General features: G+C 58.3%; 1 protein-coding gene across 1 annotated transcript in view; it reads right to left on the bottom strand.

The window, feature by feature from the left end:
- Window positions 1–669: 669 nt before the first annotated feature.
- Window positions 670–25,010, bottom strand: part of COL2A1 (collagen type II alpha 1 chain) — a 30,829-nt gene continuing 6,488 nt past the window's right edge. Inside the window, exons 6-54 of the mRNA XM_047066245.1 lie at window positions 24,887–24,940; window positions 24,618–24,719; window positions 23,328–23,405; window positions 22,638–22,682; window positions 22,490–22,543; window positions 22,018–22,071; window positions 21,200–21,253; window positions 20,725–20,778; window positions 20,553–20,606; window positions 20,209–20,253; window positions 19,613–19,666; window positions 16,926–16,970; window positions 16,434–16,487; window positions 14,857–14,955; window positions 14,503–14,547; window positions 14,311–14,409; window positions 14,066–14,119; window positions 13,618–13,725; window positions 13,169–13,222; window positions 12,989–13,087; window positions 12,779–12,832; window positions 12,243–12,341; window positions 11,797–11,850; window positions 11,369–11,422; window positions 10,981–11,034; window positions 10,714–10,767; window positions 10,470–10,514; window positions 10,187–10,285; window positions 9,884–9,991; window positions 9,510–9,563; window positions 9,217–9,270; window positions 8,784–8,837; window positions 8,381–8,434; window positions 7,975–8,082; window positions 7,334–7,387; window positions 6,794–6,847; window positions 5,896–6,057; window positions 5,598–5,705; window positions 5,250–5,357; window positions 4,936–4,989; window positions 4,656–4,763; window positions 4,414–4,467; window positions 4,159–4,266; window positions 3,833–3,886; window positions 3,317–3,424; window positions 2,674–2,962; window positions 2,045–2,232; window positions 1,605–1,847; window positions 670–1,145 (exon numbers count right to left, since the gene is read on the bottom strand). Of these exons, the coding sequence (XP_046922201.1) occupies window positions 999–1,145; window positions 1,605–1,847; window positions 2,045–2,232; window positions 2,674–2,962; window positions 3,317–3,424; window positions 3,833–3,886; window positions 4,159–4,266; window positions 4,414–4,467; window positions 4,656–4,763; window positions 4,936–4,989; window positions 5,250–5,357; window positions 5,598–5,705; window positions 5,896–6,057; window positions 6,794–6,847; window positions 7,334–7,387; window positions 7,975–8,082; window positions 8,381–8,434; window positions 8,784–8,837; window positions 9,217–9,270; window positions 9,510–9,563; window positions 9,884–9,991; window positions 10,187–10,285; window positions 10,470–10,514; window positions 10,714–10,767; window positions 10,981–11,034; window positions 11,369–11,422; window positions 11,797–11,850; window positions 12,243–12,341; window positions 12,779–12,832; window positions 12,989–13,087; window positions 13,169–13,222; window positions 13,618–13,725; window positions 14,066–14,119; window positions 14,311–14,409; window positions 14,503–14,547; window positions 14,857–14,955; window positions 16,434–16,487; window positions 16,926–16,970; window positions 19,613–19,666; window positions 20,209–20,253; window positions 20,553–20,606; window positions 20,725–20,778; window positions 21,200–21,253; window positions 22,018–22,071; window positions 22,490–22,543; window positions 22,638–22,682; window positions 23,328–23,405; window positions 24,618–24,719; window positions 24,887–24,940 (4,089 nt within the window). The 3' untranslated portion in view covers window positions 670–998. The remainder of the gene's footprint in view (window positions 1,146–1,604; window positions 1,848–2,044; window positions 2,233–2,673; window positions 2,963–3,316; window positions 3,425–3,832; window positions 3,887–4,158; window positions 4,267–4,413; window positions 4,468–4,655; window positions 4,764–4,935; window positions 4,990–5,249; window positions 5,358–5,597; window positions 5,706–5,895; window positions 6,058–6,793; window positions 6,848–7,333; window positions 7,388–7,974; window positions 8,083–8,380; window positions 8,435–8,783; window positions 8,838–9,216; window positions 9,271–9,509; window positions 9,564–9,883; window positions 9,992–10,186; window positions 10,286–10,469; window positions 10,515–10,713; window positions 10,768–10,980; window positions 11,035–11,368; window positions 11,423–11,796; window positions 11,851–12,242; window positions 12,342–12,778; window positions 12,833–12,988; window positions 13,088–13,168; window positions 13,223–13,617; window positions 13,726–14,065; window positions 14,120–14,310; window positions 14,410–14,502; window positions 14,548–14,856; window positions 14,956–16,433; window positions 16,488–16,925; window positions 16,971–19,612; window positions 19,667–20,208; window positions 20,254–20,552; window positions 20,607–20,724; window positions 20,779–21,199; window positions 21,254–22,017; window positions 22,072–22,489; window positions 22,544–22,637; window positions 22,683–23,327; window positions 23,406–24,617; window positions 24,720–24,886; window positions 24,941–25,010) is intronic.

Here is a 25,010-nt window from a genome sequence, read left to right on the forward strand (position 1 = left end):
GCAGAGAGGAGGGGCCAGAGGAGGGCGCAGGAAAACAGAATAAGGGGTAGAGGTGAGTAACACTCCCACCTCTCCTTGACCTAAAAGTCTTAAAGAAAGATGCAGATAAATAGATCGCCAGGGTTGGCTGACGGTATGTACTCGTCACGGGCCTCTGTGGACTTGCTCCCGTGCCTCTTCCCCACCCTCCCTTGGGAGCATCTCTGATCTCCCTCATCCAGCAAGGTGTGGCCCACACACTGTTCCATCCCCTCTGTCCATCCCCACGCCCTAGAGTTGTGTTTTGTGTTTACTCAAGAACAAGGCCTTCCTGTTTTCTGCCTCCCTTCTCAAGTCTTGCCCTCCGGTCCCAGTTTACTCTTGGATTCCACGCAGTGCAGAGGTTACAAAAAGAGGCAAATGCGTGTTTGTGGGAGGTCACTAAACCAGGCAGTGTGACTCTAGAGTCCTCCCTCCTGTTTGAAAAGTCAATAGAAGAAGGCCTTCAGGACTGCCATTTGGTCATGCCTACAGTATCAAAGACTAAAGGAAAAATGAACAAAGCACAAGTCGGTATGTACTTTCCAATAATTTTTTTGTTTTTAATATCAATTGATGTTTTAAAAAATACAGAGGTGTTTGACACAGAATAGCACCATTGTGTAGGACACACACAGTTCCTGCGCCCGGCACCTGAAGGGGGCTCTTCTTGCCTGGGCTGGGGACAGTCACTCAGGGGGCGTTTGACTCACACCAGTTAGTTTCCTGCCTCTGCCTCGACCCAAAGGTCTTACAGGAAGACAATAAATAAATAGAACACCGAGATTTTATTTTGCAGTCTGCCCAGTTCAGGTCTCTCAGAAAGAGAGAGGAGAAAAGTCCACACTGTTGAGCGGGTGGGATGAATGGACATCAGGTCAGGTCAGCCATTCAGTGCAGAGCCCTAGAGTGACTGGGACTGGAAAATACTTGGGTCCTCTGGGTTGGCAATGGATTGTGTTGTTTGTGGGTTCGGGTTTTTACAAGAAGCAGACAGGCCCTATGTCCACACCAAATTCCTGCTCAGGCCCTCCTATGTCCATGGGTGCAATGTCAATGATGGGGAGACGTGAGGTCTTCTGTGACCGGTACTCGATCATAGTCTTGCCCCACTTACCGGTGTGTTTCTAGGGGAGAAAGAGAGGAGACACTGTCCAATGCCAGCTGCCCAGGACCCCAAAAAGGAGCATCACAGAACACAAAGTGTAAAACACGCTCAGGGCTCCCCCGACCTCTCCTTGGCTTGCTGAAGCCCTCTCTACCCCAGCTCCTGTCCTTTCCAGCAAGGCCCCCTCCACCTGCTCCCTCCCCCACAGTGAGCGTCTCTTCACTCCATCCCCAAGGCAGACCCACACACACACACCATGAACACTCCTACGAGAGTAACTGGACGTGTCAGGTAGGACTTCTTTCCCCTGAGCCCAGGGAGTGAAGAAGATACAACAATGGCACCTTTCCCTCCCCTGGCACTCCGCACGCCTTCTCTACATAACCCCTCACGCTCACCTCTCGAGGATCCTATCACCTTAGGCCTATGACACCTGCTGTGGACCAACCCTCTGCCTGCTCCAGCCAGCCCGACTCACCGTGCAGCCATCCTTCAGGACAGTATATGTGAACCTGCTGTTGCCCTCAGCCCGGATCTCCACATCATTGGAGCCCTGGATGAGCAGGGCCTTCTTGAGGTTGCCAGCCGCTTCATCCAGGTAGGCAATGCTGTTCTTGCAGTGGTAGGTGATATTCTGGGAGCCCTCGGTGGACAGCAGGCGTAGGAAGGTCATCTGGACGTTGGCAGTGTTGGGAGCCAGGTTGTCATCTCCATAGCTGAACTGTCAGGGCAGAGAGCGATGGCGTGAGGCCCAGGGGCAGTGTCCGGTGGGATCATGGTTAAGAATACTCTTCAGAAGAGGGGGAAGAGGAGGAAGTCTCCAAGAAAAGTGGCGGGCGAGGTGCCACCAACTTCAAGGGAGAAAGAAGAGAAGGGTTCTGAGGAGCCGTCTGGGGCCCAGAGCAGCCAGGTACTCACGTGGAAGCCACCGTTGATGGTTTCCCCGAACCAGATGTGCTTCTTGTCCTTGCTCTTGCTGCTCCACCAGTTCTTCTTGGGAACACTCGCTGGGTTGGGGTAGACGCAGGTCTCGCCAGTCTCCATGTTGCAGAAAACCTTCATGGCGTCCAAGGTGCAGCCCTGGTTGGGGTCAATCCAGTAGTCTCCTGCAGGGGGAGGAGGCAGTACCCCATTGGGGCTCAGACAGGCACACACATACTCCCGAGAGGGCCAGGCCTGCCTGGGAGAGACGGCTGTGAGGGCCACATGTGGCCAAAGGGAGGGGAGATGCAGGGATCTGGGAGCAAGGAGACCTGGACGGGAGAGTCTGATGCTAAACAGGGGCGCAAGCAACAGGGCAGGAGCAGCGCCTGTCTGGTGGATGGAACTCTACCCTCAAGTCACGTCTGCCATGTAGCCATGGCAGGACGGGAGCCAGGGCTGAGGTATCTCTGCTGTGAAATGGAGGAGCAACCATCCACCAGAACCTTCCAGGCCTGGCTCTGGCCTGTGCTAAGAGCGGTCTCCTCCCTCATTCTGAAGGCGGCCATGCCCAGCAGGCCGATTTCCTGCTCTCCGGGGCCAGGGGCCGTGCCCTGCACCCTCACCGCTCTTCCATTCAGGGTGGCAGAGTTTCAGGTCCCGGCAGGTGCGAGCGGGGTTCTTGCGGGAGCCCTCGGGGCTGCGGATGCTCTCAATCTGGTTGTTGAGGGACTTGAGCGTGGCATCCACCTCGGCGTCGTGCTGTCTCAGGTTGCCAGCTGCCTGGTCAGCCCGCATGTACTGCAGGGGGTCGGGGCCCTTCTCTCTCTGGCCTAGGCCAGCAAAGGCAGACATGTCGATGCCAGGGCCAGGGGGACCTGGAGGGCCAGGGGGTCCGGGGTTTCCAGGAGGACCCTGTAGCAGGAAACGGAAATCAGCCAGGAATTGTGGGGATGTGCCCCTCCTGTGTACATCCCCACTTGCTAGAATATACTAGTGTCTTCTTCCAGACACTGGGTGGGGGGAGGGGTGCAGCAGCCCAGGACCAAGAAAAATCACAGCACTTTCCCTACTTCTTCATCAGCCCCTCTCTCCTGTTTCCCAACACCAAGCAGGACCCTCTGAACCTCCAGGGAAGACCCAGGACACAGGATGCCATCTTCACTAGCTGCAGGTGGACGCCCTGAAAGAGGCCCTTGGCACCAGAGAGCCTGAGCCTCCAGATGCTGGGGACAGGCCAGACAGCAGGGAAGGAGTCAGGACACTTACAGCTGGGCCAGTTTCGCCTGAACGTCCGCGGGGACCAGGAGGTCCAATGGGGCCAGGGATTCCATTAGCACCATCTTTGCCAGAGGGACCGACGGGACCAGGAGGACCCTGCAGGCCAGGAGAGAGGAGCCGTCAGCAAAGGCAGGGGTGTGGGGGGGGGGGACAAAGGGGGCTGGTCGGGTGGCTGTCCTGATGGGAAGCCCTGCAGCTTCACATTTCTCGGAGGGCCCAGACTTGTCTCCGCTGGGCCAGGGACCAGCAGGATGGCTTCACGGCTCTTCTGCTATCCTGAGCTCCTCTTTGTCGAATCCTATTCCCAGTGGGCCCAGCTAACAGCCAAGAGCTGTTCTCATGTTCATCCAGCCTGTGATCTCAGGGGGTTTCTGGCCACAGTCACCCTGAGCCCATCATCCTTCCACCTCCGAGTGAGGCCCCCTGAGGCCCAGGCTTCCCTCCCCATCAGAGCGCCCACACCTGGCCCCACCCCTGAGGAAGGACTCACTGCATCTCACTTACTCTAGGGCCAGAAGGACCAGCAGGACCAGAAGCACCTTGGTCTCCAGAAGGACCCTGTGCAGAAGGAAGAAGCAAAAGTCAGAGGCCAGCACAGACAGGGCCCCATCTTCCAGGATGGGAAGCCTTCTTAAATATGCATACGATACATGTCCCCCCCTCCTTTCCATTTGCTCCTCCCTCCAACCCAGAGGAAGTCTTGGAAATTTTTCTTTTGGTCCTGGATATTTCTTAGGATGATCCCAAGCTGGGTTAGCTGCATGGGACACTCAAGTGAGCTCTGAGCAGTGGGAGGCACCTGGGAGACATGCACAGACAGCAATACTCACAGGAGGGCCGGGCAGACCCTGCAGACCAGTGAAGCCACGGTGTCCCTTCAGGCCCCTCTCGCCAGCCTCTCCAGCTTCTCCTTTGTCACCTCGGGGACCTTGAGGACCCTGGGAATGAGACAGACACAGGTTGGGTCAGGTTGAGGCCTCTTGCTGGCCTCACCTGAACCAAGGAGTCCCAGGATCCACACAGTCCCCACTGACCTCCAAGCCTGCCCCAGTTAGGAACCCAACAGAGGACACTCAGATACTCACTGGGATTCCCCGGGCTCCGGCTGGTCCTGCAGGGCCCATGGGGCCTTGTGCGCCCTGTGAGGGAGAGAGTGGGAACTCTGTCAGCAAAACCCTCCTCTGCCTACGGCCCGGACTGGGCCCCAAGACTCCCTGGACCCAGGGATGCATCCAGGGCCTGGGAGTCAGGCACGTAGTGGATGAGCTCCCAGCTCACTTGGCCACCCTTCTCCACTTCCAGCTTTTACTGAATTAAGGATACTCACAGCTTCTCCTCGGTCTCCCTGCTTTCCAGTTGGGCCAGCGGGGCCAGGAGAGCCAGGGGGCCCGGGGGCTCCAGGAGCACCCACGGGACCAGTCTCACCACGATCACCCTGTCAGGAGAGAGGTCTCAGGCTTAGAGAAGGATGTTCCACAAAATCCATGGAGAAAGGCCCTTGAAACTGAGACAAGACTCTGACTCCAGCCTACCACCTGGGGCTGACCTGGTAGGCCCAACAGAATATTCTCCTGTCCCACTGCTCATAGAGACACCGAGATATTCACCTTGACTCCAGCCGCACCATCTCTGCCAGGGGGGCCATCAGCACCAGGGCTTCCCTGGACAAGAGGAAACAAGATGCCATTAGAGCTGCCCCTGCCAGACTCCCATTCTGTTCCTCCCTTCTCCCGTCGGGAGCCCCAGGCTTGTTCCCTTCCATCCTGCTAAAGCTTTGGAAGCTCAACAAGCTTCCTTCTGCCTTCCTGCCCACGTACCAGTTCTTAGTGTCTGTGTCCCTCTCTCTCTCCCATCACGACCTTCCAGGCTGGCACGCCTCTCCCTGGGAAGGGCCACACACACAGTGGGTCCCATTGCTCACCTCTCGTCCAGGTTCGCCAGAAGGACCAGTCAGGCCAGGAGGACCCACGGGGCCGGGGGGACCTCGGTCTCCAGATGCTCCGGGAGCTCCCTGCTTGCCAGGCTCACCCTGGAGGGACAGCGACAAAGAGGATGAGTGTGCACTCTAAGAATCCCGTCCTGGGACATACTGAGCCCTTCCAAAGAAAGGGCTGACAGAGAGACAGTGCTGAGGGTGCAGAGTAGGGGGAAATCTCAGGGGGTGGTATTGCTTCTTCAGAGACCAGGCCACCAAGAGCACTGAGTGAAGAACACCAGCCAGAGCCAGGCTGGGCCCAGTTCACCAGAGGAAGGGGCATCCTTCACTCACCGATGGGCCAGGCAGGCCGGGGAATCCTCTCTCACCACGTTGCCCAGGAAGACCAACAATGCCCCTTTGACCAGCCAGACCTTGGGGACCTGGAGGACCATCGGGACCCTAGAGAGGGAAGGCGAGAGTGAGAATTTGAGCTCTGACAGGGAGTGGCCCAGCCATCCACACCCAGCCTGGCCGCCATTCACAGGTCCCAGCACTCTTCCCTGGCAGTGGCCCCCTCCATGGTGTCCCCTCCTCCTCCATGCCCTGTGAGCTCAGAAGACTTCCTGGCCCAGGCCTGGGAAGGACTTACAGAGGGACCATCATCTCCAGGCTCTCCCTTCTCGCCAGGGGGCCCGGCAGGACCTTGGAGGCCAGGGTCGCCAGCACGGCCAGGGGGGCCGCTGTCTCCTCGAGCACCTTTAGGACCATCTTTTCCAGAAGGACCAGGGGGACCAGGGGGTCCAGGGTTGCCCTAGAAAAGCAAATGCAAGAAATGAGAACATCTCACCCTGCCCCATCCAGACTGCCAAAGCCACTGTGGCCCCAGGGATAGCAGTTCCCCTCTGTGGCTCCCTCCACACAAAGGAAGCTTGACCCCCACCCCTGTCTGCTTCTTCCACCTTCCCTCCCAGGAGGGAGCTCTGAGCAGCCAGCCCTGGCTTGTCCAGCCCCACATTTGCTGTTTCTGATCGACTTGGACTTCTTCCTGCCTCCTTTCTTTTAGAAATCTCAATCCCACCATCCCTCAAGGAACAGTTCAAATGTAGCTCCTCGGACCCCTAAACCTCTGCACCCACTCCCCCTGCACTTGATTGGTGGTAAACTGGTGACTTTTCACCATCTCTCATCCCTCCATGGCAGATTCCCTGTGGGCAAAATGTAGAACTCGTACAGGCCGGGAACACAGAATGCGCTCAAGAAATGTGTTGAGGCAATCGTGCCAGCCTGTCCTGCCCACTGAGCCAGGAATCTGAGGGTCCAAGCCCAAGCCAGCAGGGAAGGTTGCCCATGGCCACAGCCCTTGCTCGCAGCTGTTTACGAGAACAGGTCCCCATGATCAATTACTCCCAGGAGTGGGAAAAGGCACAAAGGGATGGAGGCCAGCTTGCACTCTTTGGAGCCCTGCTGGGACTGTGCCAGGCTCTTCAACCCCTGCTGTGCCCCCCACGCCAAGAGTAAGGTAAGAACCATCCAGGAGCATCACTTACATTGGAGCCTGGGGGTCCGACACGGCCAGCAGCTCCAGGGAATCCAGTGGCTCCCTATGGGATGAGAAGAAAGACTCTGAATCCCTCAGGCCCTCAGAAGCGTCAGGAATCATATTGGGGGATGGACAGGGGTGTCTCAGAGGCTGGTGTGGAAAGGGGCAAGGAGAGCTAGAGAAGGAGAAAGGGCCCCATGGGGTCTGGCTATTGGATCAGGAAGCTGCAGCTTCTCTGTCTCCAGCCCTGTAGGGGGTGGGGTGAGGAGGTGCATTCAGCTGGGACAGCCAGGGAGCTGAGCAGGGGGCCTGCCCAGGACCACAGACCTCCCCGGATCACCGCACACTGGCAGAGAGGGGCGCCCGTTCTCCCACATGGCTGTGGGATGGGCTCAGGCTGGGGACAGAAGCAAGGCTACGAAAGAAGGGGGTGAGTAAATCCCAGAGCACCACCGTGGGAGCATCTGGCCAGGCCTTCTTGGTGACAGCAGCTGCCGCCCCCAAGGCGCCCTCCACCCCACCTGGTGGGAACGAGGACCTCACTCACCGGGGGGCCTTGAGCACCTCGGGCTCCTTTAGGACCAGTCACACCAGTAGGACCCTGGGAAGGAAGGAGAGAGACAGTGAGGCCCGGTCGCCCGGAGGAGAGCTGTGGGCTTCTGGGTATAGGGCCTGTCTGACCCCCAAGAGCCGACTCCCAAGGGGTTAGTTTTCTGAGATGTAGCTTTCTTGTCACTAAAATCCCAGCCTGGAGAAGGCATCACAGGTGGGCATGCCACCCCCTCCAAGAGAGACTCGTGCTCTAGGAGACCTCGGGGGTGGGGGGGGAGGCCTGGCAAGCATCTGCAGAGCTGGTTGGAGGTCTCCCCCTTCCCTCCCCAGGAGCCTGGCTGCGTCGTCCCTGGTCATCTATCCTTAGCCTGCACTCTGTGTCATCTCCTGGCCCCCACACCCTAGACGACATAAGCCAGTTAACTCCTTTTGAACCTCTATCCCCAAGTACAGATTCCTCCCCACAGCTGCTCCCTTCTGGGGCTGGGGCAGCAGCAGCAGCAGGCTCTAACATCTGCCAGGTAGAGGGGCTTCAGCTTGGGGTGACACCCAGGCCTCCTGTCCAGGCCCCTCATCCTGCACCCCAACATCCCTATCCCATGGGAACAGCTCCTGGGGGAGCTCACTGCTACCCACCTGAGGTCCAGGAGCTCCAGAGGGACCCTGAGGACCCGGGGCACCAGCATCACCTTTCTGGCCAGCCTCTCCTTGCTCGCCCTTGGCACCTGGCTGGCCATCAGCACCCTGTCCCGAGGAGGAGGAAGCAGATGAGTTAGAGGCAAGCCAGATACTCCATGTTCTTCCAAAAGGGCCAGAGCTCTGGGTGAGTGGGTGGGTCAGTAAATGAGTGAGTGAGCGAGCTGCTCTAAGATGGGACTGTGAGATCAGCGTGGAGGTTCAAGGAAAGACGGAAGAGGCTATTTCCCTCTTCTTTACATTCTGTCCCTCCCTCCCTCCTTCCCCCCACAGGCTAGAAGGTGCCCTCAGGTGTAGAGCTGGCCTGAGCAGAGGGGTGGGAAGGAGAGTGGACAGGGACACTCACGGGAGGTCCTGCGAATCCAGCGGGCCCGGGGGGGCCGGTCTCTCCACGTTCACCCTGTGGGAGAGAGGGCCCAGGAGAGGTAAGGCCCTACGCCTGCCTGCTTCTGTCCTCTCCTATAACCCAGGCCCTTGTGGCCCAGCCCTTGCATAGAAAGCCCAGAGACAGGACACGCAGACAGCCTCCAGGAAGCTCTGTCCTAAATACAAGGGACCCACTTCAGAAGACCTCTCTTGGTCAGAGGATCTGGCGACCTGAAGGCCCTCCACCTCGACCGCATCATGGAGACGAAGCCTTCTCCCTCCATTCTCATCTCTGCTTCCTCCCCCAGACCCAAAGGGCCAGGCTGAGAGGCAGGGCGGCTTCTCTTGCTCCCAGGGGCCTGGGGACAGGGGCAGATACTCACCGGGGCTCCACGAGCACCAGCAGTTCCCGCAGGACCAGGAGGTCCAACTTCTCCCTAGGGTGGGGAGGGGAGACGAGAGCCACAGGTAAGGGGTGGGGGTCAGAGTGGGGACCTTAAAGAGCAAAGTGCATCCAGGGAGCCCTGCAGCAGATGGCCTGTTTTCTCCTTGTAGCTTCGGTCCGAGAGGTACTTCCTGGGGCCTCTGCTGAATGCTGGTTTACCGGCCCCCTCCCTCCCTGCAACAGCTCCGCTGGACGGGGTGCACAGCCCCTGACTCTGCTTTTAAGAAGACTCCCACCCCTCACTCCTTGCAGCCACTAGTGGGCAGGAGGGTGCCAGCTGTTGAGTGAGGAGAAGAGACGGCAGTCTTTGGCAGGAGATGCGCAGGTGTGATAGGGGAGGGGAGCCATGAGCGAAGGGAGCTGTGACTCACCTTCTCACCATTGGCACCGGCAGGGCCAGGGGGGCCAATGGGACCAGTCAGGCCCTAGGGAGAAAAGAGACAAAGGTGAGGGAGGAAGAGTTGACCAGGGACTTGGAGCCCAGTAGGGAGTCTGGGGACCTCACACCCGTGGCCCCAGCCTTGTCAGGAGAGTCCCAAAGCTGCCCAGCCTGCACAACTGAGATAGGACAGGGGCTGTGCTCACACACTGCCCTTCCGTGCCCAGAGCGCAGGGCTGGAGACCCACGGGGTCCCCAGGGTGCCTGCAGCCAGCATTCACTTACTCGTCCACCGTCCTTCCCAGGGGCTCCCTCGGGGCCTTTCTCACCAACGTCACCCTGTGGGATAGAGAAGATGGGCCACCTCAGGAGGGGGCTCCGGCTCCGTGTCACCCTGGCTGAGGCTGCAAGCACAGCTCAGCTCCTGGCCCAGCAGGATTGGCTATGGGTTCAGGGTGAGAGGCGTGAGATGGAGGGAAGGGTTGGGAGAGGGGGTCACTAAAAGATAAATAGTGCCTGGGGTGGGTGGGGGGGGGGGGAGTCTCCAAGTTCCTCAAGAGGATTAACTAGGGACCCCCTGCCCGGGTGCTGTGGGGAGGGGGTGAGTGTGGCACAGGGAAGCGCGGCTTTGGGGGAGGCACAGTCGGCCTGGTACTCACCCTGTCTCCCTTGGGCCCAGCGATGCCAGCTGCTCCCCTCTCACCGGGCATCCCCTGCAGACCTGGAGGGCCCTGAGCCCCAGGGGGGCCGGCTGGGCCAGATGCGCCCTGTGGGGTGGGGGTAGAGGAGTCTGTGGTGGGCAGCACCTGCCCAGGACCCCAGCGCCCAAACCCCCCTTCCTCCCCTGCCAGGCCTCCTTTCTGTCTTGTCTTCCATCTTCCCTTCTCCTGTCCCCATCCCCCCTCCCCTCCCCCAGCAGGGCCTCCTAGGCTGACGCAGACAACCCCAACAGCCTCACTTACTTTGGGGCCGTCCGTGCCAGGAGTGCCAGGGAGGCCGCGGGGACCCTGGAGGCCCTGGGCACCGGGAGAGCCACGTTCACCTGGGAAACCTCGTTCACCCTGTGACAGAGACACCATGGGGCAGTCAAGTGAGAGTGATGGGGCAGAGGCCCAGGGAAAGGCAGGGGGGCAGCAAGCAGAGTGGGGCCCCGGGACCCAGGCGTGGCTCTGCAGGGCCAGGCTGGCAGAAATGCACAGGGAAAGAGCAGGTCTGAGGGGACCACCAGAAACGGCCAATGCTTACCCTGGGACCCACGAGGCCGGGGGCTCCAGCTTCACCAGGAACACCCTGGAGAACAAACAAAGACATGTGAGAGAGGGGGAGATTTGATGTCCTGCAGCCAGGGAGGAGCATCCCTCCCTCTGGAGGCTGAGCTGGGATGTGGCCCGGACACTCCCGGCCTCGCGGGGCTCCTCGTGCCCTCCTGCAGAGCAGAAGAGACCTTCCCATCTAAATAGTTTGCAGGTTCAAAGAGCCCCACACTCACCTGGTCACCTGGCTTTCCACCTTCACCTGGGGGACCGGGAGGGCCAGGAAGTCCCTAGAAGGCAGTGACATGCGTTAGCAAGAGAGTAAGTTTACTCCTCCCGCCCTCCAGGGAGGCCCAGCACAAGGCAAGAGCCAGGACTGCAGGGAAGCCTCACCCCCCTGGCCCCCATGAGAGGGGCGGGCCCTCCACCCGCAGTGCCTACTACCGCCCGCAGAACCCCGGGCTTGGAAAGGACTGAAGAGGGGGCCCAGTCCGGCCACCTACCTGGAACCCAGATGGCCCAGGGGCACCCTGCTCGCCTCGTTCACCGGCAGGTCCCTGCAGAAGGAAACAAACGTGACCCGAGTGCTCCGGAGAATCTAAGAGCCTCGGACACAGGGCACCGGGGTGGCCAGCAGGAGGACAGGCCAGACACCCCCCTGCACCACCCAACAGGGTTGCAGGAGTGTGTGCCTCGCTATTCTCCCACCAATGACCTGCACTCCTGAAATGGGTGGGGTCCACACTGCCTTGGCTGAGTGGGTCTGGTGTCCCGCATGAGCCCACACCCAAACTGTTAGTTTCAACGCCGAGCGGGCCTGAGGTGCCTCGGCCTCCACGCCACCGCCCCCATGCCCACAGGGCCACCTAGAGAGGCCAGGCAGGTACTTACAGCGGGTCCGGGGGGCCCCGCAGCACCGGTCTCACCATCTTTGCCGGGAAGACCCTAGAGGGAAGGGAAAAGGGTAAGGTCCTGACACACGCTCTTCAGTTCTGTAGACCCCAGTACTGGGCAGACACAGTCAGTGGCCCTGAGTTTCCATGATCCCCCAACCTGAACTCCATTTCTCCCCACTTCCTTTCCTGAGCCCCTCCTTTTCCCAGTCTTGCTCAGCATGGGAGCCTTCCCCATCTCCCGGCTACTGACCAATAGCAACTAGAAGTCATCCTGTGTGGACTCCCAAAGGCCCTAGAGAAGCATGGGCTCAGCCACAGGACTCCACGCTGCTAAGGGGACCCCAAGAGCATGCCATGGGATTCCTCTCCCCTTGAGGGTGGCCAGCCAGCACCAATGCGTGGGTAGTGAGACGGAATACTTACTCTCAGTCCAGGGGCACCGGGCAGTCCCTTCTCACCAGCCTTGCCAGGTTCGCCCTGGAGGAAAGAGTGCAGGACCATGAAGGGAGGGTTTTGATGGGTGGGGGGGGTAGAGCAGGTGGGGGAGCCTGGGACTTGGGGCCACAGCCTGATGGACAGGAAAAGCTCAAGCTGAGTATCAGCACCTTCTCTTACGCTCAGAGGGTGTGGCAGCACTGCCCCATGGAACAATGTCACGGCTGAGATGTCCCGAAGCTCTAAGGAGCCCTGGGTTTCCCCAGATCACATGCACTCCTGTGGGACATGGAGGCCCCAGCTGCCCATGGCACCCAGGATCCCACTCAGACCTGCCCTTGGTTAACTCTCTTTAGGAGCCAGTCCTTTCCACAGGGGGCAAGGAGGTAGGTGGCACCATGTGGAAGGAAATGGAAGGGCGGGTTATTACTTACATTGGCACCTTTGGGGCCGGGGAAACCCATGACGCCAGGCTGCCCACGAGCACCCTGAGGACCTGGAGGTCCAGGACGACCATCTTCACCAGGGGCTCCCTGAAAGAGAGGACACCGTTCTCAGAATATAGATGCTCTTCCCACATCCGTCCATCCACCTACTAAGTGCCTACTATGTGGCAGGCACAGGGCAAGGCAACGACCAGACGTACGGCACAGGGATTGAGCAAGGTTTCGACCAGCAGCCCTCACCGCACATGTGGACCCCCGTCAGCAACAAGGTGCTGCTTAAATTAGAAGTTTTGCCTCTCACGGTGCACGCCAGGCTTCGTCTTCCCCCGAGGAAAGGCCCGAATGCACAACGGGGTGGCACTTTCAGGGCTCCACACCCGGCCCTGGTACCTACCATCTGCACCCCTCCCCTGTTCTCAAAATTCACGGGCTGCCCCCCCACCCAGACTCCTGTCTGTCTTCCTACCTGCCTCCTCAAAGATATCCCCTCAACCTCTCCCAACAACTCCAAATGGTAGACTTACAGAAGGACCAACTTTGCCTTGAGGACCAGCATCACCGGGGCGTCCAGTGAGACCCTTTGTTGAGGAGAGAGACAGAGGGTGGGCGGGCGTCGGGGCAGGCCCCAGGCCCTCCCGATCCTCAGCACAGGGCTGGAGGGAGCAGGTGGGGAAGGGCACGAGGACTCCCGATCACAGTCGGAAGTCAAGGACAAAGGCGGCTGGGCTACTTACCCGGGCTCCAGGAAGGCCAGGCTCTCCGGGACGGCCAGGATCGCCGTTGGCACCCTTGGGGCCAGCAAGGCCGCTGGGCCCTCTCTCTCCAGGGGCTCCCTACACAAGGGGAGGCAGCAGTCATCAGCAGGCCATTTGACCAGCCATGCAGGGACCCCAAGCCCTTCTTCCCCCACTCACCTTTGGACCTGCCAGACCATCTTGACCTGGGAAGCCACGGTTGCCAGGAGCACCCTAGGAAGAAGTGGGAGGGCAGGTGGTGAGTGACAATGGCCCCTGACCCAACGGTAACTCCAGGGAGCCCAGCCAGGCTTCGGGGGATCAGTCCCACCAACCCACAGTTTCTGTGGGGCTGTAGCTATGGCCGGCAAGATTCCGAGAGAGTAACTTCTTGGGCCTGACCTGGGGAGTAGCTCAAACCATTTCATGCCCTCCTGGGGGCATGGAGTACAAATAAGAAGGGCTCCCTGTCCCCGTGGCATTGAGTGGAGAAGAGAGGAATCTGATACTCAGGCCACAGGACTGGACAAGAACACAGAACCACCAAGACTCCACTTCCACGTTCAGGTCACACCCACAGAAAGTGGGGACTAGGAGTCCCCTTACCTCTAGAGTAAGAGCCCACTTACTCTTTCTCCAGGGGGACCAACGGGCCCAGCACCACCAGGCTCTCCACGGGCACCTCTCTTGCCTTCCTCACCGGCAGGACCAGGGGCTCCTTGGGGGCCAGCAGGGCCCTGAGAACCAGCACAAAAGAGAAACAGGGTGAGTCTTCACCTGGCCCCGGGTCAATCACTGACCTGGCATGTGGTGGAAGTGACCTTGGCCATTATTTCAGGGCTAGGGGATTTGGGGAAGAGGGGCCATAGAGGGTCAGCCCAGGAAGAGCAGAAGTGGCCCAGTGGGACGAGAGAGAGGGTGTAAGGGTCAAAGATGGGAGCTGTAGCTGCATCAGCTTCTCAACCCCGATATGTCCCCCTCCCCAGACACAGCCTGAGGGGTCCCAGAGCTATGGAGGAGGAGGGCAGTGGGCGGGGCGATGGCCTTGGGCCCAAGAGCTGGTGGGCAGATACTCACAGGCTCTCCCTTGGGGCCTTGTTCGCCTTTGAAGCCAGCAATACCAGGCTCACCCTTGAGAAAAGACAGAGGCAGGTTGTCACGCTGGGTTCTCTCCATGGACCCTGCCCCCATCTCCAGAAACCCTTAAAGGCATGCCCCCCCCAGCCCCCAACAAAGGACACTGGTGTGAGTGCAGGAAGGAGGGATGGCGGGGTTTGACCCTGATGGTATCGATGGGACTTGGGGTTCACTCTGGGTCTTACCGTCTGACCTTTCGGGCCCAGCGGACCAGTTGCACCTTGAGGGCCAGGTGGACCACGGGGCCCAGGGAAGCCGGGAGCACCAGCGATGCCCGGAGCACCCTGTCAGCATGAGTAGAAGAGAGGGGCATCAGGAGAGGGGGCAAGGAGGGACTGACCCCACCTGGAGGAGCCAAATCCAAGGGCAACACTCACAGCAGACCCTTTGGCTCCAGGAATTCCATCAGTTCCAGGGTTACCCTGAGGAAAGAGATGGGGTCATTATGAAATAAGTAGCAAAGAATAAACCCCAGCTACCTCCCTGCCCTCCCAGACCACAGGCCCAGGGGCTGGGCCAGCAGCTGGCCGTCCCAGACATGGTCCTGCGGGGGGTTTCTGGGACAGGATAGGGTTGGAAGGAGACCTGCCCCTAGAGATCAGGGAGCAGGTGCTGGGCCTAGATGAAGGTTTGGTTGGTGGGGCTCCAAATGGGCTCCACTTCTCTCAGAGGTAAACAGAGTCAAGAGCACCCAGGCCACAGACTTCAGGCCAAAGGGAAGCTGTACTTACAGAGGCACCGGCCGGTCCAGGGGACCCAGGAGTACCAGGTTCACCGCGAGGACCTTGAGCGCCTTCGGGGCCTCGAGCACCAGTGGGGCCAGCTTCACCCTGGATAGAGACGGAGAGGGGTGGAGTGAGGAGACGCCGGGGGGCGGGTGGGGGGCAAAGACCTCTCCCCAGCCAGCAACAGCTCAGGGACAGAAAGCGGAGTTGCGCACACCGCACCCACTGTGCGCATGCGCGAGCGTGTTCCCCACGTGGTCCCACACGCCCCCCGCGCCGAGTGAGCTCGCCAACCTGATGCCTTCCCCCCACACCTCCTCCGCTCTCCGTCTCCCCTCCACACCTTAACCCCCCACAGCAAATGCACACCTCCGTGCTACGGCATCGGGCCTCAGGAAGGCCAGTGCTGGGGGGTCCTGCCCACGCTGAGGGGCGTGAGCTGGTAGACGGGCCACTGAGGTGGGCAGCCTTTACCTCCCACTCTCCACCTATTCCTTCAACGGGGAAAGGGAGGCCCTCGGACATCTGGGCTCAGGGCACCACTCCACTTGCGTCTGGCCAATGTGCAAACACCGCCACCCCCAGGCTCCGGCCCAGGCCTGTCTGAAGCCAGCCAGGAAGCCAGGACGCAAGCAAGCCGGGACGAGCGCCCCACTCCACTTGCCCCTGCTCTGACCACGGTCCAGTCCTCCTCGGCCTCTGGCAGGTCCCGCAACCCCCCAAAATGGCCTCTGCTTTTACTTTCATTTTTTTCCTGAAAGTTACAACTGGCTGTGATCCGGGCTCTCTGGCCGGCCGAGTCCTCTGGGGAGGACTGCTGACCTGGAGGCGGGGCAGAGCCTCCTCAGGTTTCTTCTCAGAACATTCTTGCTCCACTCTTGTAATTATTATTTTCTAAAGGTCAGGCCCCCTCACCTTCCGCCGTCCCTCTTCACAATGGGTCTCCTTCACCCAGCTCCCAGGGCCTCAGACACTGTCTGGTTGCCATGGAAACCCCCAGGAGGGGAAAGGCAACCTGATGCCAGTGACCACATGGAAGCTCCTTATTCATCTCCCGGCTGCCCCGGGAGAGAATTCCCAGGGAACGTGCGCACTGGAATCCTTCTTGGGCCACAGGGGCCTTTCCCTGAACTGGCTGGCCTCCCACTGGCCCCTATTAATCCTTGGAAGAACTCTGTTCACACTGCCTGGAAGAGCCAGGCCCCCGATGGGGTGGGGGCGAGAGGGAAGCTTGGAGCTATCTCCTTGCCCACTTCCTCCAGCTCTCTTCCGGGTCTAGAGTTTGCCGTCCTCCAGTTCCTGGTCTTCTGCTCCCTCCCAGATCTCCGGTGTCTCCCCATCTTTTCCTCCCTTCCCCGGTCTGACGCTGTAACCACACCCCCAGCTTCTTATCATTACATCTTACTTTCCCTTCCATCTGGTGACTGAACCGCCTGGCTCGTCCTTGCCTCCGCGGAGAGCAGCAGTGGGTGGGGGTGGGACACACTCCTCAGAAGGGAAGTGGGGGGACTGTCCAGGGGGCAGTCGGTGAGGGTGATGGGGTGGGGGGGGGCGGCTCCTGACTCCACCCGCAGGGCACGTACCTTAGCACCGGGAGCACCAGGGAAGCCAGGACCGCCAGCAGGACCCACGGGACCCTGGAGGAAGGAAGGAGGGGGAGAGGGGAATGCTGTTTCCGGGCAGTGTTGCTGCAACCCCCAAAGGGGTTGCGAGCCACCCCCACACCTCACACTCCTTCCCACCTTTGTACTGATTTTGCACTACATCCATCGTGGCTCAAAGTCCCTGGGCGAAAACCGCCCCCTCTGCCTGAGCCTGGCTTCACGAGGCAAAGCCGGTTTCTAACTATAGACATGGTGAGAAGCAGATGATTCTTTTACCTCCCTATCTATCCCTCCTCAAAAAAATGCCAAGAGGACGGCTGAGAAAAATGAACCGTTGCTTCAAAGCTTGTTATCGACAGGCTAGGGTGATATGGATTCCTCTCCCTTTGCCCAAGAAGCGCCAGCACTGCCAACCCCACTGGGCTGCTGAAAGGGACTCGGGTAAACCTACCACAGATGACAGGCACTTACCGGAGGCCCAGCAGGGCCTGGTTGACCGTCGTTGCCCCGGGCACCCTATAAGCAGGGGGGAAGAAGCGGCCGTGGTGAGAGGTGCCTGACCAAGAGACCAGGCCCTCCCCGCCCGCAGTGCCCACCCCCCCACAGAAAATGTGGGCGGCGCTGGGCCCCAGGGGCCTCAGGGCTGAGTGGGGGGCTGGCCAGGGATGGGTGCAGGGCAGCCCCCCAGGGAGGAGCAGCCCCAGAACCCCTCCGTGTTGGGGGCAGCAGCGGGCAAATTCTGAGCTTAAACACAGCTTGGGTGCTCTCCTAGCTATTCCATCATTTCTTAGACTTCCATTTAGACCCCAAATATCCCCAACATCAAGGCCAAGTTATCATTTAAAGACTCAGTGAATCAGGCCAAAGGACAATGAAACAGCCAAGCAGCAAACCTCACACAATTCCTCCCACCTGCTCCCAGGGGGAAACACTTCCAGGGGCTTGGTTATCCTCCTTGGTTGAAGCTTGGTTAAGGCCTCCCCTTGGTTAGGTCCGGGATGCCTCTGGGCTCCGCCCTCTCCCCACCCACTCTAGACAACCTATTTCTATGGAAACACAGATGCTGCCGCTGGCCCAGGAAGAAGCCGTGTTCTGCGATAGGGACAGAGCCCTGGGCACAGCCTGAGGACCACATCTGAGCTCTTGCCCGAGAGTCCTTTACACAGAAAGACAGGGCCGCCAGGTCGCTCTCTAGGACTAATTTTGAGGGTTTTCCCCCTAGGTTTGTGGTGAGTACATCGCCTCCCCCCCCCCCCCCGCCCCCGTGTTTCTCTCTCAAGGCCCCTCAGGGCCCAGGGAACTTTTACCCAAACTCTAGGAACCATTAGGCTAGGCCCGGCACCTGGTCCTTGGCAGGGGACTGGAGCAGGCCAGAAGGTGACCTTTCCCAAGCTGGCCCTGCCTGCCTGCCTCTGCCTCTTCTAGGGTGCTGAAGAAGGATGCTTTGGGGGGAGCTCATATTTTAAATAAGACTCAAATCTTCTTCCTGGCTATGATCCATTTCTCCTGACTGAGATGCTCCAGACTGGCATTAAACAGGAACGCAAGAGGAGACTTGACAGAAAAAAAATGTCAGAGGGAACATAAAGCCTCAGCATTGGCCACGGCCCATTCTGGGCCAGGCCGGCTGCTTCGGGAAGCTATGGAGCACCCTCCCTCCGGGGGTTGGCCAGAGGAGAGGCCTGGGGCCCAGCATGACCCGCGAGGCCTGAGCTGGCGTCGGTGGCTCTCCCTGCAGCAGAGCTGGGAGAGGGCACAGTCTGGCCCAAGGGGGCACGTGACCACAGCAGGCAGAGGCCAGCCCAGCCCCGTCCCGGGCCCAGCCTTGACACCAGGCCTGCACTTGGAACTGCGTGACGTTGTCAACTTTCTATGCCAAAGCCTATACGCAGCCTGCCAGCCTGACTACTGCGGGGACAGGAACCAGCGGGGAGGAGCAAGGAGCAAGGCCTGCTGCGCTCGGGAAGGAGGAAGAACAGGGATGCGGCTCGTCTCTGCCCCTGACGGGGTGCGGCCACCACAGCTCCGGGCCCGGCCAAAGAGCCACAGGCCAGGTCCTAATAATCTGCAAAAATAGCAGTGTTTCTTGGCAGCCCCAGCACTCTCTAATCCCCTCACAAAAAGTGACCCTGGGACAAGGCACCTCAGCAGCTCCGGGGGACAAACGGGGGTCGGGGCTGCCTGTATCTCACTGATCTGCTCTGGAGGGAAATTTCTGCCAAACCGACACATTATGCAGGACGCAGCAGAGTGAGTGAAGCTGATTTACTTTGGCCAGCCCTGCAACGGCCTGTGAGGAGGGGCCTCGGAGCCTGGGTGGCTGGGGTATGAGCTCAACTGAAAGCATAATCTTTCTTAAACACAGCTTTCATCACATCACTCGCCTGACCAAGCGCCTACAAGGGCTCTCCATTGCTGAGGGATCAGAAATAAACACCTGCGCCCTCCGCCGCCCGCCGCAAATCCCCTGCAAATCCCCGTGCCCTTCACTTCCCACGTCAACAAGAGGCCACCAGAGGCGGAGGCTGCCGAGCAGGGTCTTAAGCTATGCAACCTTTCTGTGCCTCGGTTTCTCCTTCCCTAAAATGGGGAGAAGAACAGAATCTACTTCACAGGATAGGAGGGAAGATTCGGTGAGACAAAGCATGTAAGGTATTAACCCAAGGAAGTGCCTGTGGCAGGGTGGCCACTGGGATTATCTATCACAGTATCACCAGCGGCAGCAGCAATGTCAAGTATAAATACCCCATGTGCCTAGTTGATGCTAGACTGTTATGCTTTAATAGGGCATCATCTCAAAAGCCAGAAAGAACAGAGAGTAGCACAGCACCGTAAGTCTGTCCATAAGTTCAAACTGGATTGACCGGGGGCGTGGGGGTTGGGGGGGCCCTGTGAAAGGGATTACCTGCACCATCCAGCCTGGTTAAGAGAGAATCCTGCCCTCACCAACCAACCCTCCCATCGCTGTCCTTCAACGGTGCAGACTCGGCCTGGGGATTTGCAGCAGGGTCACTCAGAGATAATCCTCACGGGGTGACAATGCTCTCTGCGCCTCACGGGGTCATTTTGAGGGTCAAGCAAAACAGCCACCCACGAAAGTGCCTTGTAATCTCTAAAGGGCCAGCCAAAAGGTGGCCTTTGGCCTTGTCATTACTCACCGCAGCCCCAGCAGGGCCAGTCCGTCCTCTCTCACCAGGCAGGCCGCGGGGACCCTGGAACACACACACCAGGACAACACACGCATGAGTCGGCTTATCGATGCCCCGCAAGTCCTTCCCAGACACTGGAGTGGGGAGCGTGTGTTCCCGGGAGGCAAAGGTGTGGATGCCCCTGATCCTGCCTTCCCGACCCATCTAGAACTTCTCATATCACATCAAAGTTCTTCTGCCCAGCAGATCACACACACGCTCCTGTCATTACTGTCAGGAGTCTGGTCACAGGCGTGCCTTGCTTTGTGCAATAGACGAACACCCCCCTCAAAACGTGGAGAATAAACAGAATTTTAAAAAACTGAAGCACATCCTAAGTGTGTTCACGGGCTATTTTAAGGAAACACTGGTGACACCTTGAACAAATCATCTAGCTGATAAATTTAGCTTTTGGATCTGATCGCAACCAGATCAAATCTACAAAACCGAGTATCTCCTCTGCACAAAGGGAGCAGTGGTGTCCATAGCAGAGTCATCTACTAGGCTTTAGGAGATGTCTGAAGAGCGTCCCGAGGGCCTCCCCCAGGGGTGATATTCACACTCACCATTGGGCCCGGAGAACCATTCTCACCCGGTGAACCACTCTCACCCTGGAAAAAAGATGCACAGTGTCAGTGAGCGGGACCCCACTGCCCCCAGAAAACTCCCAAGGAGGAAGCTGAAATCTCTGGTCAACTCAGCTACCACCGAGACCCCCCCCCCCCCAAAGTTCAGTTCTGCGAGGGACAATTTCTCGAGCTCTCCAGGCCTCCTGCTCATCCATCAGGATGTAGGACTGGGTGTTCCCAACCAAAGCCGTTCTGACATCCTAACTCCACAAACTCAATAGCATCTCCTTGACCGGAAAGAAAGGCTCCTCCATTGTCCCCATGTGCTTCTTGGTCCTTACCTTCACACCTGGAGCACCAGCTTCTCCCTTAGCACCATCTAGACCTGGGTAGCCCTAGGGGACAGGAGAAAACGTTCGATCACACTTCTGGAAGAAGATTCATGCCCCCCAAATGATTTTTCTCTCCCCAGGGCAATTCCTTCCTCCCAACACCCGCGTCCGTGATACTTACTCTGTGACCCTTGACACCAGGAAGGCCTGGGGTTCCCGGGAAGCCGCGAGCACCCTGCAGTCCAAAGAGGAGACGTTGAAGGCACAGTGCGGAAGGGCCCAGGAGAGGCAGACCCGCACTGCAGAGAGTCTCCAAAGCCAGCTCCCTCAGGCCGGGGAGGGAGGCGGGGGGCGGTCAGAAGCCCAGCACTTGGACAGTTCTTTCAGTAGATCCCAGAGGCCCCCTCGCCGTGCTTCCCCCATCTTATGGGAAAACGGCTGTAAACAACAGCTGCCTAGCCATCCCCACCCCGTGGGCCTGTGTTAGGATCCTAAACATCAGCACGAAGGTCTGATGTACGTAGGGGCTGCTGGAATTCTGCTTTAGAAGTGCGCTAACCCAACTGGATGAGCTGGGTGCGAGGCCACTGCCTTGGCTGCAAAGGAGGGAGACTCACCACGAGGTTCGGGGCTGGGAAAGGTGGGGAGGGCTTTACCTGAGGGCCAGGAGGGCCTCTTTCACCAGATTTTCCAGGCTTTCCGGCTTCACCCTGAAGGGAGAGAGATGTATTTCAGCTTCTCCAGAAGACAAGGTAGCACAGTTGGCACGGTCCATCCAGATCACCTCTCTCCTCTTAGTTTTCTATGCCTTTGCCCACCTGCTTACTCCCTGCCCGCCCCGCCCCCGCCACCTCCTTCAGATGCCACACTTTGAATGCCTTTCCTGGGTCACCATGCATTCTTTCAGACAGCTGGGAAAGCTTCTCCGTCCCCCCCAGCCCCCAGCTGCCCCGGGGGGCTTTTCTCTCTCCCCTCCTAGGCTCTGCCGATAGGGCTAGCACTGCCTTACCCTGAGAGACTTTTTGCTGTCTAATGTGATTCATAAGAATAGCTGGAGAGCCAACTCCCTTCACTTCGTTTGCATCCTTTGCAGACATCCTGACTCAGGCTGCGCTTTTCCTAACTCATTTACAAGTAAGATAATGCTGGGCTGTTGAGTGTCTTCCTTTGTTTTTCCTTCTCTACATCTGTCCCTCTGTGTTTTCCCTTTCCCTTCTCCTGTTTCTCAATTTCCCTTCGTGGAGCTAATGATGTTTTAATTATTTCCCTCCCCGGTGGGTCCCAAGCAGTCCCCGGGTGCTCGCAAGTGGGAATGTAGACAGTAGACAGGGTCTGAGACTCCGACTGACCAGTTCCGCCCCTAAGGACACTTTCCCCCAGACCAAGCCAAGGGCGCTTCTGCCCCAGCACATACACCCCCTCCAGACCCTCCCAAAGGAGGCATCCACTCGTTTGACTGGTCAGGTATACTCACATCATCGCCAGGCTTTCCGGGGGGGCCAGGAGGACCGCGGGGACCCATGGGACCCTACAAACAAAGTGAGGGAGTCTAAGAGATGGCCGGAGCAGGACGATACCTGATCGGTGGACAAAACTTCGGGACTGTAGCCTCTGGAATCTAGTTCCCCCCATAAGGAAGAAAGATGGGGTGCAGGGGTCTTCCCACTCTGCTGAGAGAGAGTGAGCGTGCAGGGCCGACTGTACTGGAAGGCAGCAGGCGGCACAGGCCAGGGGTGGCCCAGAAAGGGGACTGTTATGACAGAGCTCCTGGTGGTCCTCGCCCGCCGTGGTTCTCTGTCAGAGCTAAGAAGTGGCATCTAGATTTCCTCGGGGCCCTCCCCTGGGAAAGCTCTGGGCAGAGCCAGGGAGGGGACAGTGCCGGGAGCTGGGTGGTCCATCACTGGAGGCAGCCCAGGGGGAGGACAGGGCCCGGCGCTGGCACTCACAGAGACACCGGGTTCCCCAGGTTCTCCAGGGTTGCCTTGAAATCCTTGAGGTCCCTAAAAAGTAACAGGAGGACACCAGGTTAGCCCTACAAACTGACACCCGAGAGCCTGAAAGCATCAATGCCACCAGGAAAGACCCAGTACTTACGGGAGCACCAGCAGGGCCTGGAGGCCCTCGAGGTCCCATGGGGCCCTGCATCGGAACAGAAAAGGAGGAAGCTCAGCGGAATTGGCTCGCCAGCGGCCTCCCGTGGGCCACCTCCTCCCAGCCGAGGGCCCAGACAAAGGACACAAAGTTACCCCGTGGGGAGGGGGCATCCAGTGGCTGCTCCCTCTCATTTCCCGCTCCCCGCACAACAATCTATTTATTTATAGGCACCATTTGGATAGAGAAGCTGGCCTTGCTCTCTCCTGGCCCGCAGCCATGTTTACTAAAGTCTGAGTTTCATTTAGCATGTGCCAAATCCAAGCCGCAGGGCCGAGATTTCCTGCTGGAAGCCTTGTGGATGCTGGAGAACAGTGGCTGCTGTCTGCGTTCTTCAGTTCTCAGTCCAAGAGCAGTAGCAACCAGCCTTGCAACAGACCAGCCTATATGTGTCTCTCCGTCCTCATTCTTCTTGGTCACTCCAGCGCATCATTGAAACCGGCATCCGTCACCATTAAAAACCAAATGCGTTGGGCTAACCGCATGGGAGGTTACATAACCGGTGGAGAAGAACTGCTCTACGCAATTATCTATAAAGTGAGGTTGTCAGCTTCCCTGACTCTGCTAAGGGCCACCGCCTGCCATTTTGGCTGCCAAAAAAAACAAACCCAAAAAACTGGTGTCTTGTCTTACCATTGGCCCTTGCATCACTCCCATCTGGGCACCACCAGCCTTCTCATCAAATCCTCCAGCCATCTGGGCAGCAAAGTTCTGCAAATAAACCCAACCACATTAGGAGCCCGACAGGTTCCGTGTAGTTCCGCTGTAAATCGGTATCGAAAAAAAAAAAAAAAAACAAACCTTAACTTCAGATAAACTCTAATTGTTGGAAACTAACCTAGCATCGGATAGAATTACCAACGATTCCTGAAAAACCAGTGTGGAAATGTGTTATTAGATGACAGCGGCACACTCATTTCCCTGGAAGATGCAGTGCTATTTGGAGAAGCATCCGTGACTTGCATTTCATTTTACAGGATTACACTTTAAATTCTAAAATGGGGGATGCCTGGGTGGCTCAGTCGGTTGAGCCGACTTCGGCTCAGGTCACGATCTCGCGGTCCGTGAGTTCGAGCCCCGCGTTGGGCTCTGTGCTGACAGCTCGGAGCCTGGAGCCTGTTTCCGATTCTGTGTCTCCCTCTCTCTCTGACCCTCCCCGATTCATGCTCTGTCTCTCTCTGTCTCAAAAATAAATAAACGTTAAAAAAAGAATAAATTCTAAAATGGTAAATAGGCTGTTTAACCTACGTTGAAAAATGTAACTCAAACATCGCTTCTCAGGGTTTCAGAGAAAAAAATTTCCACGTCTTTATCGTCCAGCCAAAGACTAAAACCCACAACCTTAAAATTTTTCAGCAAGGAAGGTAGCAGGCATCTGCGAGCCACTCAAGAATTTGAAACGCAGCAAACATCAAAACGGCAAACCTGCAAAAACTGGACAATAACACAATTCGTTGACTGGCTTAATTCCAAAAACGACTGGAGCCACACACCTTCACTCAGTGGGGCTCTTTCATGAGAATGAATAGTCCCTTGGAATGTACTTGGCAAGGGCCACGATTAAATGTCTTCCAAGGACAGTGGTCTCTCTTCTTCCAGGGAACTACAAGTGCCCAGTCATCCTCTCCCCCGGCCCCACACCCATGCCCAAGAATCAACCGCACAGTACAGACGCCTGGGAGCCAGGTAACTGAAGACTTTCTTTGCAGAAACCCAGTGAGTGAAAAAAGTCATCCCTTAGCGCCACAGTCTGATGCCTAATATGTGATTCCGCTAAATTACAGGCCCGGGGAGAAGCCCACGGGCAGGCTGTGCACACACTGCTGGCAGGCCTGGGAGCCAGCCAGGTAAGCGGGAGTAGCAATTTAGAAGCCACATTTTTCTGGAGGGGCAGCTGAAGGAAGGGGACATAAGGATACTTACTCCACCGAGGCCAGGGGGGCCAGGGGGGCCAGGAGGACCAGGGGGGCCGGGATTTCCAGGGGTCCCAGGCTCTCCGTCTCTGCCACGCGGTCCAGGGGCACCCTTGGCAGAAAGAGAGAAGGGCACCCGTGTGAAGCAGGATTTACACAAGAACCCCCCTGGCCACGGCTGCCCCCGAGGAGGTGGTCATGCACATGGGAGGGGGTAGGGGGGATGCCCGGAGGATCTGGGGGGGTTCCACAGGAATCGGGCAGCTTTTCTCTACTCACTTTTTCACCTTTGTCGCCACGATCCCCTCTGGGTCCTTGTTCACCTGCAGGTCCCTGAAGGTGAAGGGAATGATGAGATGACAGCATGGCCAGGGGCCTGCAGAGCAGTGACTTGAGGAAGAGG

The sequence above is a fragment of the Lynx rufus genome, unplaced genomic scaffold, assembly GCF_022079265.1.
Source record: "Lynx rufus isolate CCGP_SWC_20201006 ecotype Redwood Valley unplaced genomic scaffold, mLynRuf1.p SCAF_7, whole genome shotgun sequence".
Classification (NCBI taxonomy): domain Eukaryota; kingdom Metazoa; phylum Chordata; class Mammalia; order Carnivora; family Felidae; genus Lynx; species Lynx rufus.